This window comes from Peromyscus californicus, unplaced genomic scaffold (assembly GCF_007827085.1).
Source record: "Peromyscus californicus insignis strain IS unplaced genomic scaffold, ASM782708v3 Scaffold_13__1_contigs__length_99412109, whole genome shotgun sequence".
NCBI lineage: Eukaryota > Metazoa > Chordata > Mammalia > Rodentia > Cricetidae > Peromyscus > Peromyscus californicus.
Window position 1 is genome coordinate 23,425,173 of NW_026294424.1, and position 15,677 is coordinate 23,440,849.

Sequence of the window (15,677 nt, forward strand, 5' to 3'; positions counted from 1 at the left end):
GGTCTCCAGCTCAACAGTTCCATGGTTCTGTGATGTCACTGAGGAGAGAAGAATGGAGAGCTGGGTCCGCCTCCAGCTGCTCCAAGTCTTCTCTCCTTTGGGTTTTGGCAATTTTGGGGTGAGGGGATGTGAGCTGAGTGAGCAGAGTATCCCATCTTAGTCTCCCCTCTGGCCACCGCAGCCCCTTACTGCCTTTATGAAGAAAAATTAGGCAACGTGAGTCGCCTCCACCAAAACAAGCCAGCCATCCTCTATGAAGCCCCCCGAGCAGAGGGTCAACAAAGAAAACAGTCTTTTATTCTTCTGTTTCTAGAAAACGTAAATAACAAGAAATCTGCATTCAAACTGGGCCAGGAAAGAATGTTTGGACAAAATGAGGATTACAGGATGGACGAGATTTTGAAAACGAACCCTATGGCCTTTGAGACCACGGCAATCACGTTCTTCATCATCCTTCTCATTTGCTTCCTCTGTATCCTCTTTTTGCTGGCGGTGTTTTTATATAAATGGTACACACCCATGTTGATGACCGGGTTAGGCTTCAAGTCACAGTAGCACAAGTATCTAGAAATAACACAAAATCACTGTAAAAAGAACAAGGAAGACAAGCAGGCGGTACACACCTGTGATCCCGGAATTGGGAGGTGGAAGCAGGATTAGTGATTCAAAGTTGTTCTATATCACAACATAGAGACTTCAAGATCGACCTAGGCTATGAGAGACCCTGTTTCAAAGACCCAAATAAAATGGAATAAGCAATGGCTACTTCTTCCACTTCCGGGTTTTAAAAGTGCCAGTTCCCTGGTAAAAGTCCCATCCTGCACCTTAGACTCTTCTTTTTTGAAGTTTTACTTGTTATTTTTAGTTTCAGAGGCAAGAACACTGATGAGCCGGGGAAGCTCCCTTGCTCTGATGAAAACGAAGGGGAAGACTGTTTGGCTGCCAATGCAGAGAACAAACCCGAAGATGATGACAAGTGAGTAGTGAGGCCAGGGCTCAGTGGGAAGATGGCTTGCTGCTGAGGCGTGACAGCCTGAGTTTGGCTCCTCAGCACCCCCACAAAAAGCCAAGTGTGACAGCAACATCTGTAACCCCAACTGAGGGCAGAGACAGGAGATCCCAGCCAGCCTAGAGGAGCTGTGAGCCTTAGGTTCAGTGGCTGTCTTAAAAAACAAGGTGAAGAAATGACATCCAGATGACAGCTAACAACCTCTGACCTCTGTACACATCCAGTCAGATAAGCGCACACACACACACACACACACACACACACACACACACACACACACACACACCCCAAAACAAAGTAAGTCTGGATATGCTAGCCATTTTTACATGTGGTAATGTTGACTAAGATGCATGAATTTTTAAAAACTGTTAATGATTTTCCCAGGGTCCTACTGCACTTTGTAAACATGGACATGCCAATGAGACCTGGTATTCTTGTCCAAAGACAGAGTAAGGAAGCCACGCCCTTAGGAGAGAACATCGAAGGAGATGACAGAAACAGACAGACATTAGAGGCTGTGAATGCTCAAGAAGCCACCTACGAGGTGACGTGTGTTCTGCTCGGGGGGCTGTTTAGGTTTGAGGAGAGAGTCACCCATGTAGGGATAATAATAGATATGGTATCGTCTTGCCAAGCTGGAGGCTTTTCCTTTTTATTCTTTTTTTTTTTTTTTGACAGGGTTTCTCTGTGTTGCCCTGGCTGTCCTGAAACTCACTCTGTAGACCAGGCTGGCCTCAAACTCACAGAGTCCACCTGCCTCTGCCTCCCGAGTGCTGGGATTAAAGGCGTGTGCCACCACCGCTTGGCCATCTTTCAATTATTATGTTCCTGTTTTTCTTAATATTTTCCCTTCCTTTTGTTTTTTTTAGATTCCTGGGATCTAGAGCTATAAAAGCCCCTGTGAGTTATCTAGGATCTAAACTTCATGTCACATGAAAAACTGAGATGCGTGTCTATTTTTCCACTGCTGCTGAGTCCAGGACAAGCCCTCTGTTCTTGTTACAGTCCTTGACATTGGCACTCAATCCCTTCCAGAACTTTCGTGAGCTCCCGCCATGCCTCCACACCCTATCCAAGACAGAATGCTGGGCCATATTGCTCTCAGCTTTGACTACATGCCATCAAATACTATTAGGCCACATCAGTGTATGCTTCTCTAGCTGTAGGAATCTGGCAGCCAGGCATGGTGGATTATCACTGCTGCCTAAGCCATTCAAAAATACTTTTTTCTATCTCTTTTTTTTTTTTTTTTTTTGGTTTTTTCGAGACAGGGTTTCTCTGTGTAGCTTTGCGCCTTTCCTGGAACTCACTTGGTAGTCCAGGCTGGCCTCGAACTCACAGAGATCCGCCTGGCTCTGCCTCCCGAGTGCTGGGATTAAAGGCGTGCGCCACCACCGCCCGGCTTTTTTCTATCTCTTGTTCAAAATGTACATTTAACAGTGCTTTAAAACATGGGCTCATTATGTTCATAGGTCGGGCATTTATATGGTCTGTCCCATTCTCATTGCAGGATGATAATGCTGAGAAAACACCCATGCATGTCCACAGAACTCCTTCAGTTATCGAAAGCCAAAAAAGACCTTTAAAAGGAGTGACGTTTTCTAAGGAGGTAATTGTTGTGGATCTTGGAAATGACTACCCCACAGCGCGAAGCTATGCTCGAGAACATAAAGAGAGGAAGTGAGGTGCACAAAAGGCTGCCGGGAGAGAAATGTAACCTTTGAGTAGTGCTGGACTGACTGAGGGTACTGGGTCGTGTCAGAGCAGCAGAATGATGGGAAAAGAGCAAATACACACGGTATTTTACCTTAGTCAGAAAGACGTGAACTGTGAAAAACTCTATGTAAAATGCTGAGCTCGAATATCGTTTTTAAAAATCAAATCTGAGTTTGGTAAGTTGATATAATAAATGTCCTTAAACATCTGACTACCACAGCAATATTGTGTTTGTGTGGGGGTGTTGGGAGGCCAACTTTGGATGCTGTGATCACAGGCATTCATGATCAGATGTCATCACGGGAACCCCGATAACTAGGTCTGGAGTCCTCTGTGCATTGAAAACAATCCAGAACTTTCCTTGTACTAACCACTGCATTATAAGATTGACTCAAAAAACAAACTACTAGCAACAAAATATACTGCTAAATTTGGCAAACCTTAGAATTAAGCCAGTCTTGATTTCTGTCATTTGAAATTATTGTGGGCACAGTGATACACGCCTGGGTCACTACCTGGGAGGACAACATCAGGAGATTTCTTTTCTTTTTTCTTTTTTTCTGGAGCTGAGGACCGAACCCAGGGCCTTGTGCTTGCTAGGCAAGTGCTCTACCACTGAGCTAAATCCCCAACCTTTTTTTTTAGTTTTTGAGACAGGGTTTCTCTGTGTAGCTTTGGTGCCTGTCCTGGAACTCACTTGGTAGCCCAGGCTGGCCTCGAACTCACAGAGATCCGCCTGGCTCTGCCTCCTGAGTGCTGGGATTAAAGGCGTGCGCCACCACCGCCCGGCTGAGATTTCTTGAGTCTAGCGTGTGAAGAGTCTCACACTCTAATCTTGAGTGTGAGACCAGCCTAGGCAACACAGCAAGACTCCATCTCTAATCAACGATACAAACATGTTGTCCAAATGTGGGATATGGCAGTACAAACCTCCAGAGGACTGAAGTAATCGTGAGTGAAATGTGTCAGGGTATAACAGCAAACACCAGCTGGCAGCCCTGGCTCCGGGGCTCCACACTTCGGAAGTGGAGATGGTAGCGAGCACTGCTGAAGTCGGACACGTGACTGCTGTACGTGGGTCCTGAATAGCATGCAAAGCCAAGAGAACACGGAAGACATGGCCCAGACATGGCGGTGTGGAAAGTTTGCTGCTTAGAGCTAAGGGCGACTGGCGGGAGAGTTGGGGGGTAACTAGGATGTACTGAGCAGGTGGCTGTTGGGGTTCCAAGCAAGGCAGGAGCACTGTAGGAGAACGGATTAAATGTTCTGGGCTGGGAGGAGAAGTGTGTAGAAATATTCACAGTCTCTGCTCTCAACAAACATTTTAACATTTTACCTAAAACTGACACTAAAATTTTGACTTTTACTATGGTAAAACACACATGTAACTTCCTGTTCAGTGGTGCTCACTGTTGCTCAATCATCACCATCCATTCACAGAAATCATCGGATAAAACTGGAACATTGCCCCCCAGTGTCAGTTCCCAGTCCCTCTTCCCTGTCCCAGTGCCAGGACTTGATCTCCGTGAAGCAGACTATTCCACACACCTAACACAAGTAGAGTGTATGTGTGTTTCCTTCTGTGGCGGGCTTGTGTCATTTAGCACAAGGTCCTCACAGCTGATTTAGGTGTTGCCACCTTCCCTGTGAAGCTGAAGGACATTGCATTTGTGTATACACCATGCTGAGCTCAGCCGCCATCCGCTGATAGATAGTGGGGCTGGCTCACCCTCCATCCATTCATGGACAGTGGGTCTAGCTCACCCTCCATCAGTTGATGGAAAGTGGGGCTAGCTCACCCTCCATCCATTGATAGACAGTGGGGCTAGCTCACCCTCCATCCATTCATGGACAGTTGTCCTGCTCACCCTCCATCCATTCATGGACAGTTGTCCTACTCACCCTCCCTCCATTGATGGACAGTTGTCCTGCTCACCCTCCATCCATTCATGGACAGTTGTCCTACTCACCCTCCCTCCATTGATGGACAGTTGTCCTGCTCACCCTCCATCCATTCATGGACAGTGGGGCTAGCTCACCCTCCATCCATTGATGGACAGTTGTCCTGCTCACCCTCCCTCCATTGATGAACAGTGGGGCTAGCTCACCCTCCCTCCATTGATGGACAGTGGGGCTAGCTCACCCTCCCTCCATTGATGGACAGTTGTGTTGCTTTCATCTTGGGACTATTGTAGTGATGCTGTTAGGAATATTTACCACTTAAGGGAGAGTTCAGACTTACCCACATATCTATATTGCTGTGTGTTCCAATACAAGTTTGTAGTTTCGATGTCTGTGTCCACCTTTGCATTTATGGAACCAGGTTACTTCATCCTAAACTGATGAGAACAGAAGTGAAATTAATACTTAAATGGTATGTCTGAGTCAGAGCATTTCCTATAGTAGTCAAGGCTTTGTGAAAGTTCCATCAGTAGTTGTTATGGTCTAGGCACACAGGCTTCCAGAAGGCCACCAGCCTCTGGACTGTAACACAAACAGCGATGTGGTCAACAACAACATATGGCACTTACCGTTAATTAAATTTCATTCGTTTGGTGCTGCTGTTTGCATTTTACTTGGGTTTGGTTGTATTTTGGAGTCACAAGGTTCTATTCATCAAGACCTAGGCTTACATTTCTACACATTTAGGTAGAACAGTGACAAACAGTTTAAAGCAGTAGTCAGGGCAGGGATCCATGGAGACCATCTTACATCGCCTCTGTGGGACTGGACTGGGCACTCTGCAAAGGTGAGGTAGCTATGTAGCTTGATCTGCTTAAGGGGCCCCTGGTAGTGGGATCAGGATCCATCCCTAGGCCCACTGCCTGTGGTGGGACACCTCGCACAGCCTTGGTCCAGGGGGAGGGGCTTGGACCTGCCTCTACTGAGTGTACCAGGCTCTGCTGCCTCCCTTCTGGAGGCCTTGCCTTGGAGAAGGTGGAAATGAGGGGTGGGATGTGGGGGAAGGGTAGGGGGTGGGAGGAAGGAGGGGAGGGGATCTGTGGTTGGAATGTAAAATGAATTGAAAATCTCTTAATAAAAAAAGAAAAGGAAAAAAAAGAAAAGAAAATGCCGTACAGCTGGAGGCATTTTCTCAGATTTCCTGATTGCAGAGGGTTTGGGGGTGGGGTAGAGGGTCAGAGCTACTTCACTTTGTTTGTTTGTTTGTTTTTCTGTCTTTTAAAACAGGGTCTTTCACTGGGACCTGGTGAAGGTTGGGCTCTGACGAGGACAAGCTGGCAGTCCACAGAGCCCCCGGGATCTGCCAGGCTCTGTCCCCACATTACAGGGGTTTCATGTCTGACTTTTTCTATAGGTGATAGGATCACCTGAGGTCTTCCTTCTGGCACGGCAAGCCATTTCCCCAGGATATGCTACCACGTGCTGGTGGAGGGGGTGTGGATTTGAGAGGGGAAGGAGACAGGAAGCTTTGCAGAGGAAAAAAGGTTCTTAGTTTTATTTCTTTTATGAGTACAGGTGTTTTGCTTGAATCTATGTCTGTGTGACACATGCATTCCTGTGTCTGTGGGGACCAGAAAGACAGACTGGAGTTATAGATTAATGTGAGCTGCCATGTGGGTGCTGGGAATCAAACCTCAGTCTTCTGGAAGAACAGCCGATCCTCTTAACTGCTGAGCCATCTCTCTAGCCCCAGTGAGGAAGAAATACTTGAATAAAGTCTTGTTGGGTGGGAACAAGGGTGAAAAATGCCCACCAGGCAGAGTCCCTGTAAATGGAAGGAACTGGCGGGTTAGGAACACTAGAGCCTGAGCTGTGCACAGGGCAGAGTACAAACACTGGTGTAGCCCCAGATGTGGGGCTGCAAAGGCTAGACCTTTGTGAGCCTTGCTGAGGAGCAATTGTATCAGTAAGAGTCCCAGCACCAGCAAAGACTGGACTGAAGAGAACTCTGCCTTCTGAGTTCTGGGACTAAAGGTGTGGACCACCACGCCAGCACCACACCTTTTTATTTCGAGGCAGCATCGTTCCTGAACCTAGAGCTTGACGATTCTCCTAGGCTGGCTGGCCATGGAACTCTGGGAGCTGCCTGTCTCTGCCCACCCCCAGCACTGAAATTACAGACATATGCTGCCACGTGCACCTTTTTATGGCGGTGCTGGGATCTGGACTCGGTCCTCCTGGAGGCACGGTGGGTGAGCACTTTGCCAGTTTGGGCATCTCCTCATCTCAATGAGCCATCTCTCCAGCCCAGTCACTTTTTAAAATATCTCAAAAATGGCAGAGCAACAACATTAAGTTTCTGAGGGACCAACTGGGCCTGAGTCACTAGCCTAGATGTTCACACATGAAAGAAATGATTTCCAACTTGCTCAAGGAGGCTGGGTGAAATGCCAGTCTCTTGTTAAAGAAGCCTCTACTGTATCCTATCAGGAGCAGTAATGTAAAAAGCGGGGTGGTGGGTGGCATGGAAGAAGAGGTGCCTCTCCATTCTCCTGGCAGAGGTGTGGCTGAGGGATGTGTACAACCTCCATGCTGCACTTCACACCTGCCTCTGACTCCATTCCGGGGTTTTCTTATTCAATGACTGAGCCTACAAAAGTGCCAGAGCAGACCCATTCCTGTAAAATATGGGACTCCACTGATGGGTATCCGTGGCCGTGGCCTAGTGGGACTCCACTGATGGGTATCTGTGGCTGTGGCTTAGTGGGACTCCACTGATGGGTATCCGTGGCCTTGGCTTAGTGGGACTCCACTGATGGGTAGCTGTGGCCTTGGCCTAGTGGGACTCCACTGATGGGTATCCGTGGCCTTGGCTTAGTGGGACTCCACTGATGGGTAGCTGTGGCCTTGGCCTAGTGGGACTCCACTGATGGGTAGCTGTGGCCTTGGCTTAGTGGGACTCCACTGATGGGTAGCTGTGGCCTTGGCTTAGTGGGACTCCACTGATGGGTATCCGTGGCCTTGGCCTAGTGGGAGTCTAAGTTAGAAGTGTCAATTTAGGAAACAAAGTTTGATGACTTCTGTTTGATGAGGGTAAAAGAGGCTGGAGGATGGGCAGAAAGGCAGATAGCAGCCTTCAGTAAGTGCTTCCCACATGGCTGGAGATTGTCTAAGATCTTCATTGTATTAACTACTTGAACTTCACAGTACAGATGTGGCTGGGTGCCAGATATTGTTATTCCAAATAGCCACTGTTCTTGGTGACAGAATTCCCTGCACATGGCTTACATGCCTTCTGTTTTTTCCTTACACCCTGCATCATCACGTGGCACAGTTGGCTGCATCTGTGCCGTGCGAGGCTGAGTCTGATGGGCTATAGGTGGACAGTTTCTCGTCCTTCCTCTTTTTATGTGGATTGGAATGTGGGCATGCTGGCTGAAACTGGAAACGCCACGTTGGCTCTTGATGAAAAGCAAACGACCCGAGTGCTGATCTAAGTCACACCAGAATGACCGTAGCATCCACACTTGCTGTCCGTGCTCCACTTTACACAAGAGAAATAAAGGCTGTGCCACCCAGTATTACTTAACTGTCGCTGCTTGGTGTGTACGGGGGCAATACTTCCTTGAGATGGACCCCATAACAAAAGACAAATTAAGAAAAGCAAAACACATCTACTACATGTGAACGTCACGTATGCACAGGAGACATACAGAGAATGGGCACTTCCCTTAGATGGCTCAGTGTAACAGCTGATGAAGGACAGCAAAGCCAGTGTGTCAGCGCACGCCTTTAATCCCAGCACTCGGGAGGCAGAGGCAGGAGGAGCTCTGTGAGTTCGAGGCCAGCCTGGGCTACAGAGTGAGGTCCAGGACAAATAGGGCTACATAGAAAAACCTTATCTCAAAGACAAGAATGTGGGGCTGCAGAGATGGCTCAGTGGTTAAGAACACATACTGCTCTTACAGTTCGAATCCCAACACCCATATCAGACAGCTCAGAACTGCCTGTCACTCCAGCTCTAGGGATCGGATGCCCCCCTGTCCTCCTCATGTACAGACATATACACATAAAGAATAAGAAGAAACACCAGCAAAAGAAAAGGGTCTTTTGCTGGGCGGCAGTGGCACACACCTTTAATTCCAGCACTCGGGAGACAGAGGCAGGCAGATCTCTGTGAGTTCGAGGCCAGCCTGGTATACAAAGCGAGTTCCAGGACAGCCAGGGCTGTTACACAGGGAAACCTTGTCTCAAAAAAAAAAATGGATCTTTCATCTCTAATGTTTTCTAAAGTTGGGGACTTGCAGAAATAAATGACATCCAGGCTAGTTAGGGAAATTTGTTACCATATAGTCCTCTAAGTTGAACAGAGTGCCTCAAAACTGTTCATCTCAGTACATGTTTGGGAGGTAGAAACAGGAGGCTAGCCTGGGCTACAAGTTAAAAAAAAAAATCAATCAGGGAATGGACCCAAGCATTCTGCCCGAGGCCGACCCGGGGCCCAGCTGCCGACCCCATGAAACCTAACAACTTGGAAGTGCTGGTGAGATTACCCTACTGATCAACCTGTTCAGCTGAGATCCATTCGGGAGAGGTTTCAGAAGCCTGCAGCCTGCAGTCTGAGGAAACAAGATCAGCTGAGGAGTGGGCGAGCGAGCAAAACACGACCTGAGAACGCAAGAGAAGGAGCCACCCAGCCACCGAACCAGATTACCAGAATCATAAGCCCACCCTACACTGACTGGGAAAAGGTAGGGCCCCATCTCTGGACTGGCAGACCAGGTCTCTACCCCCTAGGCCCCAACCATCGGAGCCCCAGGGACCAGGCAGCTACCTTTCCCTGCTCCCTTGCCAAAAAAAACTAGCCCCTGCGAACCCAACAACCACCAGAGTCATAAGCCCACCCTGCACCAACTGGGAACAGCCACTGGAGCCCCAGGGACTGGACATCGGCCTCTTTCCCTGCCCCCTGGCCAAGAAAACCATCCCATGAGACACCAACAACCACCAGAGCCATAAGCCCACCCTGCACAGATTGGGAACAACTGCTCCCTGAGACAGAACCCACTAATACCGATTAGACTAAGCTGCTCCCGGAGAAACAGAGCCCAACAGCATTGATTCGACCAAGAACTTCCCGGTGGACCAAGACTATCAATTGGAACAAGAGAGGCACCCTCAGACACAGACACCACCTGCACCGAGTGGAGGAAGAGATGAGTAGACGCCAGTGCAAAAATACAAGCAACAACATAAAGATCTATTTGACAACATCAGAACCTAGTGATTCTACACCTGCAAGACCCGAACATACCAAGGCAGAAGCAGCAGAAAAAAATCAATCCTAAAAATGACTTTAAGAAGATGATAGAGGCCCTTAAAGAGGAAATGAAAAACTCCCTTAAAGAGGAAATGAAAAATTCCCTTAAAGAAATGGAAGAAAAAACAAACAAAAAATTGGAAGAAATCCAAGAAAAAGCAATTAAACAGATGAAGGAAACAGTTTAAGATTTGAAAATTGAAATAGAGACAATAAAGAAGACACAAACTGAGGGAAGTCTGGAAATAGAAAATCTGACTTTGTTCCATCTCTTGCATTCGGTTGGTTATGCTTGCATCTGTAGTTCCTGTTCGTTTAAAATAGAAAATCTGACTAAACGAACAGGAACTACAGATGCAAGCATAACCAACCGAATGCAAGAGATGGAACAAAGAATCTCTGACATTGAAGACACAATAGAGAAAATAGATTCATCAGTCAAAGAAAACACTAAAGCCAAAAAAGTCGTAACACAAAACATCCAGGAAATTTGGGACACCATGAAAAGACCAAACCTAAGAATAATAGGGATAGAAGAAGGAGAAGAGTACCAACTCAAAGGCACAGAAAATATATTCAACAAAATCATAGAAGAAAACTTTCCCAACCTAAAGAAAGAAATACCTATGAAGATACAAGAAGCTTACAGAACACCAAATAGGCTGGATCCAAAAAAAGTCCCCTTGCCAGATAATAATCAAAACACTAAACATACAGAACAAAGAAAAAATATTAAGAGCCACAAAGGGAAAAGGCCAAGTAACATATAAAGACAGACTCATCAGAACAACACCAGACTTTTCAATAGAGACTATGAAAGCTAGAAGGTCCTGGACAAATGTTATGCAGATACTAAGAGACCACAGATGCCAACCCAGACTATTATACCCAGCAAAACTCTCAATCACCATAGACGGAGTAAACAAAATATTCCATGATAAAACCAGATTTAAACAATACGGATCCACAAATCCAGCCCTACAGAAAGTACTAGAAGGAAAAGTCCAATCTAAGGAAATTAAACACACCCATGAAAACTCAGGTAATAGATAATCCCACACCAACAAATACCAAAGAAGGGAAACACAACATTACCACAAAAAATAACAGTAATTAACAATCACTGGTCTTTAATAGCCATCAATATCAATGGTCTCAACTCACCTATAAAAAGACAGGGGCCAACAGAATGGATACAAAAACAGGATCCATCCTTCTGCTGCATACAAGAAACACACCTCAACTTCAAAGAAGACACTACCTCAGAGTAAAAGGCTGGGAAAAGGCTTTCCAATCAAATGGACTTAAGAAGCAAGCTGGAAAAAAAAAAAGAAGCAAGCTGGTATAGCTACCCTAATATCTAATAAAATAGACTTCAAACTAAAATCAATCAAAAGAGATCAAGAAGGACATTACATATTTATCACAGGGAAAATCCACCAAGATGAAGTCTCAATTCTGAACATTTATGCCCCAAATACAGGCACCCACATTTGGTTTTTCTGTTTTTTGGTTTTTTGTTTTTTGTTTTTTGTTTTTTCGAGACAGGGTTTCTCTGTGTAGCTTTGCGCCTTTCCTGGAACTCACTTTGTAGACCAGGCTGGCCTCGAACTCACAGAGATCTGCCTGCCTCTGTCTCCTGAGTGCTGGGATTAAAGGCGTGTGCCACCACTGCCCGGTGGCACCCACATTTGTAAAAGAAACATTACTAAAGCTTAAATCGCACATCAAACCCCATACACTAGTAGTGGGAGATTTTAACACCCCACTCTCACCACTGGATAGATCTGCCAGACAGAAGCTTAACAGAGAAATAAGGGACCTAACAGATGTTATGACTCAAATGGACTTAATAGATATCTACAGAACAAATACAAAAGAATATACCTTCTTCTCAGCACTCCATGGAACCTTCTTGAAAACTGACCACATACTCGGTCACAAAGCAAATCTCAACAGATACAAAATCATTGCAATAACCTCCTGTATTTTATCGGACCACCATGCCTTAAAGTTAGATTTCAACAACAAAAACTATAGAAAGCCTACAATCTCATGTAAACTGAATAATGCCCACCTGAAGCACCAATGGGTCAAGGAAGAAATAAAGAAATTAAAGATTTTCTAGAATTCCATGAAAATGAAAGTACAACATACCCAAACTTATGGGACACTATGAAAGCAGTGCTAAGAGGAAAATTCATAGCACTAAATGCCCACATGAAGAAGATGGAGAAATCTCACACTGGACAATTTTCTGGATAGGTACCACACACCAAAGTTAAATCAAGACCAGATAAACTATTTAAATAGACCAATAACCCCTAAGGAAATAGAAACAGCCATTAAAAGTCTCCCAACCAAAAAAAGCCCAGGACCAGGTGGTTTCAGTGCAGAATTCTACCAGGTTTTTAAAGAAGAGCTAATTCCAATACTCTTCAAATTGTTCCACACAATAGAAATAGAAGGAACATTACCAAACTCCTTTTGTGAGGCTACAGTTACCCTGATAATCAAACCACACAAAGATGCAACAAAGAAAGAGAATTACAGACCAATCTCCCTCATGAACATTGATGCAAAAATACTCAACAAAATATTGGCAAACTGAATCCAAGAACACATCAAAAAAAATATCCACCATGATCAACTAGGCTTCATCCCAGGGATGCAAGGATGGTTCAACATATTAAAAGCTGTCAATGTAATACACCATATAAACAAACTGAAAGAAAAAAAACCACACGATCATCTCATTAGATGCTGAAAAAGCTTTTGACAAAATCCAACACCCCTTCATGATAAAGGTCTTAGAGAGATCAGGAATACAAGGAACATAACTAAACATAATAAAGGCAATTTACAGCAAGCCAACAGCCACCATCAAATTAAATGGAGAGAAACTCAAAGTGATTCCACTAAAACCAGGAACAAGACAAGGCTGTCCACTCTCCCCATATTTATTCAATATAGTACTTGAAGTTCTAGCTAGAGCAATAAGACAACAAAAGGAAATCAAAGGAATAGAAATTGGAAAGGAAGAAGTCAAACTTTCACTATTTGCAGACGATATGACAGTATACATAAGTGACCCAAAAAATTCTACCAGGGAACTTCTACAGCTGATAAACTCCTTCAGTAAAGTGGCGGGATACAAGATTAACTAAAAAAAAATCAGTAGTGCTCCTCTACACAACTGATAAAAGGGTTGAGAAAGAAATCAGAGAAACATCACCCTTTACAATAGCCACAAATAATATAAAAATACCTTGGGGTAACACTAACTAAACAAGTGAAGGACCTGTATGATAAGAACTTTAAGTCTCTAAAGAAAGAAATTGAAGAAGATATCAGAAAATGGAAAGATCTTCCATGCTCATGGATAGGTAGGATTAACATAGTAAAAATGGCAATCTTACCAAAAGCAGTCTACAGATTCAGTGCAATCCCCATCAAAATCCCAAGACAATTCTTCACAGACTTGGAAAGAACAATACTCAACTTCATATGGAAAAACAAAAAACCCAGGATAGCTAAAAGAATCCTGTACAAGAAAGCAACCTCTGGAGGCATCTCTATCCCTGACCTCAAGCTCTACTATAGAGCTACAGTAGTAAAAACAGCTTGGTACTGGCATAAAAACCGGCATACGGACCAGTGGAATCGAATTGAAGACCCTGACATTAACCCACACACCTATGAACACCTGATTTTTGACAAAGAAGCCAAAACTATACAATGGAAAAAAGAAAGCATCTTCAACAAATGGTGCTGGCATAACTGGATGTCAACATGTAGAAGATTGCAAATGATCCATACCTATTACCATGCACAAAACTCAAGTCCAAGTGGATCAAAGATCTCAACATAAATCCAGTTTCACTGAACTTGATAGAAGAGAATGTAGGAACTAGTCTTGAACGCATTGGCACAGGAGATCACTTCCTAAATATATCACCAGTAGCACAGACACTGAGAGCAACAATTAATGAATGGGACCTCTTAAAACTGAGAAGCTTTCATAGGGCAAAAAACACGGTCAATAAGACAAAAAGACAGCCTACAGAATGGGAAAAGATCTTCACCAACCCCACATCTGACAGAGGACTGATCTCCAAAGTATATAAAGAACTCAAGAAACTAGACATCAAAATACTGAACAATCCAATTAAAAAATGGGCTAAAGAGCTAAACAGAGAATTCTCAAAAGAAGAATCTCAAATGGCTGAAAGACATTTAAGAATATGCTCAACATCCTTAATCATCAGAGAAATTCTAATCAAAATGACTCTGAGATACCAACTTACACCTGTCAGAATGGCTATGATCAAAAACACTAATGACAGTCTATGTTGGAGAGGATGCAGAGCAAAGGGAACACTCCTCCACTGCTGGTGGGAGTGCAAACTTGTACAACCACTGTGGAAATCAGTATGGCGGTTTCTCAGAAAATTGGGAATTGATCTACCTCAAGACTCAGCCATACCACTCTTGGGCTTATACCCAAGGAACGCTGATTCATACCACAAAGATACATGCTCAACTATGTTCATAGCAGCACTATTCGTAATAACCAGAACCTGGAAACAACCTAGATGCCCATCAACTGAAGAATGGATATAGAAAATGTGGTACATATACACAATGGAGTACTACTCAGCAGAGAAAAACAATGACATCATGAAATTTGCGGGCAAATGAATAGAACTAGAAAATGCCATCCTGAGTGAGGTAATCCAGACTCAGAAGGACAAACATGGTATATATTCACTCTTAAGTGGATACTAGATATAAAGCAAAGGGCAATCAGACTGTAACCCACAGATCCAGGGAGGCTACCTAGCAGGGGGGACCCTAGGATGACTGTGGCTTATAGTAAGTTTTGGTTTTGCCCAATCACTGGACAAGCTTTAGTGAAACATTTCACTATTAGGATAAGAATTTGTACCGTATCAAGCTGATGAAAGGATATGCTGGCTGTACTTTCAGGAGGGGAGGCTAAAATCTTAATAGATTATGGATTAGCCTATAGAAAAATGTCTGCTGTAAATCAAACAGTGAAGGGGAAGATGAATAGGAATCTCACTTACACAACTTAAGTAAAACATAGCTCTCTGAACAGATGAAGATAGGTCTCTTCTGTATCCCGGAATCTAATCAATACTTATATGTATAATTCAGCTATCATTTGGCTTAAAAGGGCTTATTGGGAAATGTCCATCATTTTTACTATTCTCTACAGAGAAACTATTTCCCAGTTTCAAATAACTTTTGAATTATAACCTGTTTTTATGTTCAAGCTATCTGTGTATTATTTCTCCTGCAGTTGTACATAAAATATTTTTACATTAAAAAAGGACAAATACTATGGAATTGTATTACATGAAATATATAGAATATACAAATTCATAGAGACAGAAAGATTAGATGTTATCTCAAGATGGAGGAGAAAGGAATATAGAGCAATGATTTCCTAAGTACAGAATCTCTGTTTTGTGTGATGGAAAAGCCCCACAAATGGACAGTAGTATCAGGACACAATGTCATGAATGTAATAAATCAATACAATTAATGTAATTAATGAATATCATCAATATAGTTATTGAATGAAGACTGCGAATGTAATCAATGAATACCACAAATACAATTAATATCATGAATATAATTAATGAATATCATGAATGTAATTAAGAAAATAAATTTAAAAATTTAAAAAAAATCAATCAATTG

General features: G+C 43.9%; 1 protein-coding gene and 1 long non-coding RNA gene across 3 annotated transcripts in view; one reads left to right on the top strand and one right to left on the bottom strand.

Moving 5' to 3' along the window:
* The window catches only part of LOC128108288 (uncharacterized), a 30,036-nt gene that overhangs the window by 13,833 nt on the left and 526 nt on the right, over nucleotides 1-15,677 (bottom strand). The window contains exons 2-4 of one of the 2 annotated variants that reach the window (XR_008217414.1): nucleotides 4,968-5,064; nucleotides 3,656-3,806; nucleotides 412-564 (exon numbers count right to left, since the gene is read on the bottom strand). This is a non-coding gene — a long non-coding RNA (uncharacterized LOC128108288). The remainder of the gene's footprint in view (nucleotides 1-411; nucleotides 565-3,655; nucleotides 3,807-4,967; nucleotides 5,065-15,677) is intronic. The other variant, XR_008217413.1, reaches the window with a different exon arrangement.
* CUNH2orf74 (chromosome unknown C2orf74 homolog) lies at nucleotides 61-2,831 on the top strand. Its single transcript, XM_052734679.1, has 4 exons — nucleotides 61-509; nucleotides 866-976; nucleotides 1,394-1,553; nucleotides 2,520-2,831. Exons 1-4 carry the CDS (start codon nucleotides 361-363, stop codon nucleotides 2,691-2,693), a joined length of 594 nt encoding a protein of 197 aa, XP_052590639.1. The 5' UTR covers nucleotides 61-360; the 3' UTR covers nucleotides 2,694-2,831.

Coding starts and splice junctions, on each gene's coding strand:
- CUNH2orf74 (XM_052734679.1), top strand. CDS start 361: ATGTTTGGACAAAATGAGGATTACAGGATGGACGAGATTTTGAAAACG. Junction 510..865: donor GCGGTGTTTTTATATAAATG/GTACACACCCAT, acceptor TGTTATTTTTAG/TTTCAGAGGCAAGAACACTG. Junction 1,554..2,519: donor CTCAAGAAGCCACCTACGAG/GTGACGTGTGTT, acceptor TTCTCATTGCAG/GATGATAATGCTGAGAAAAC.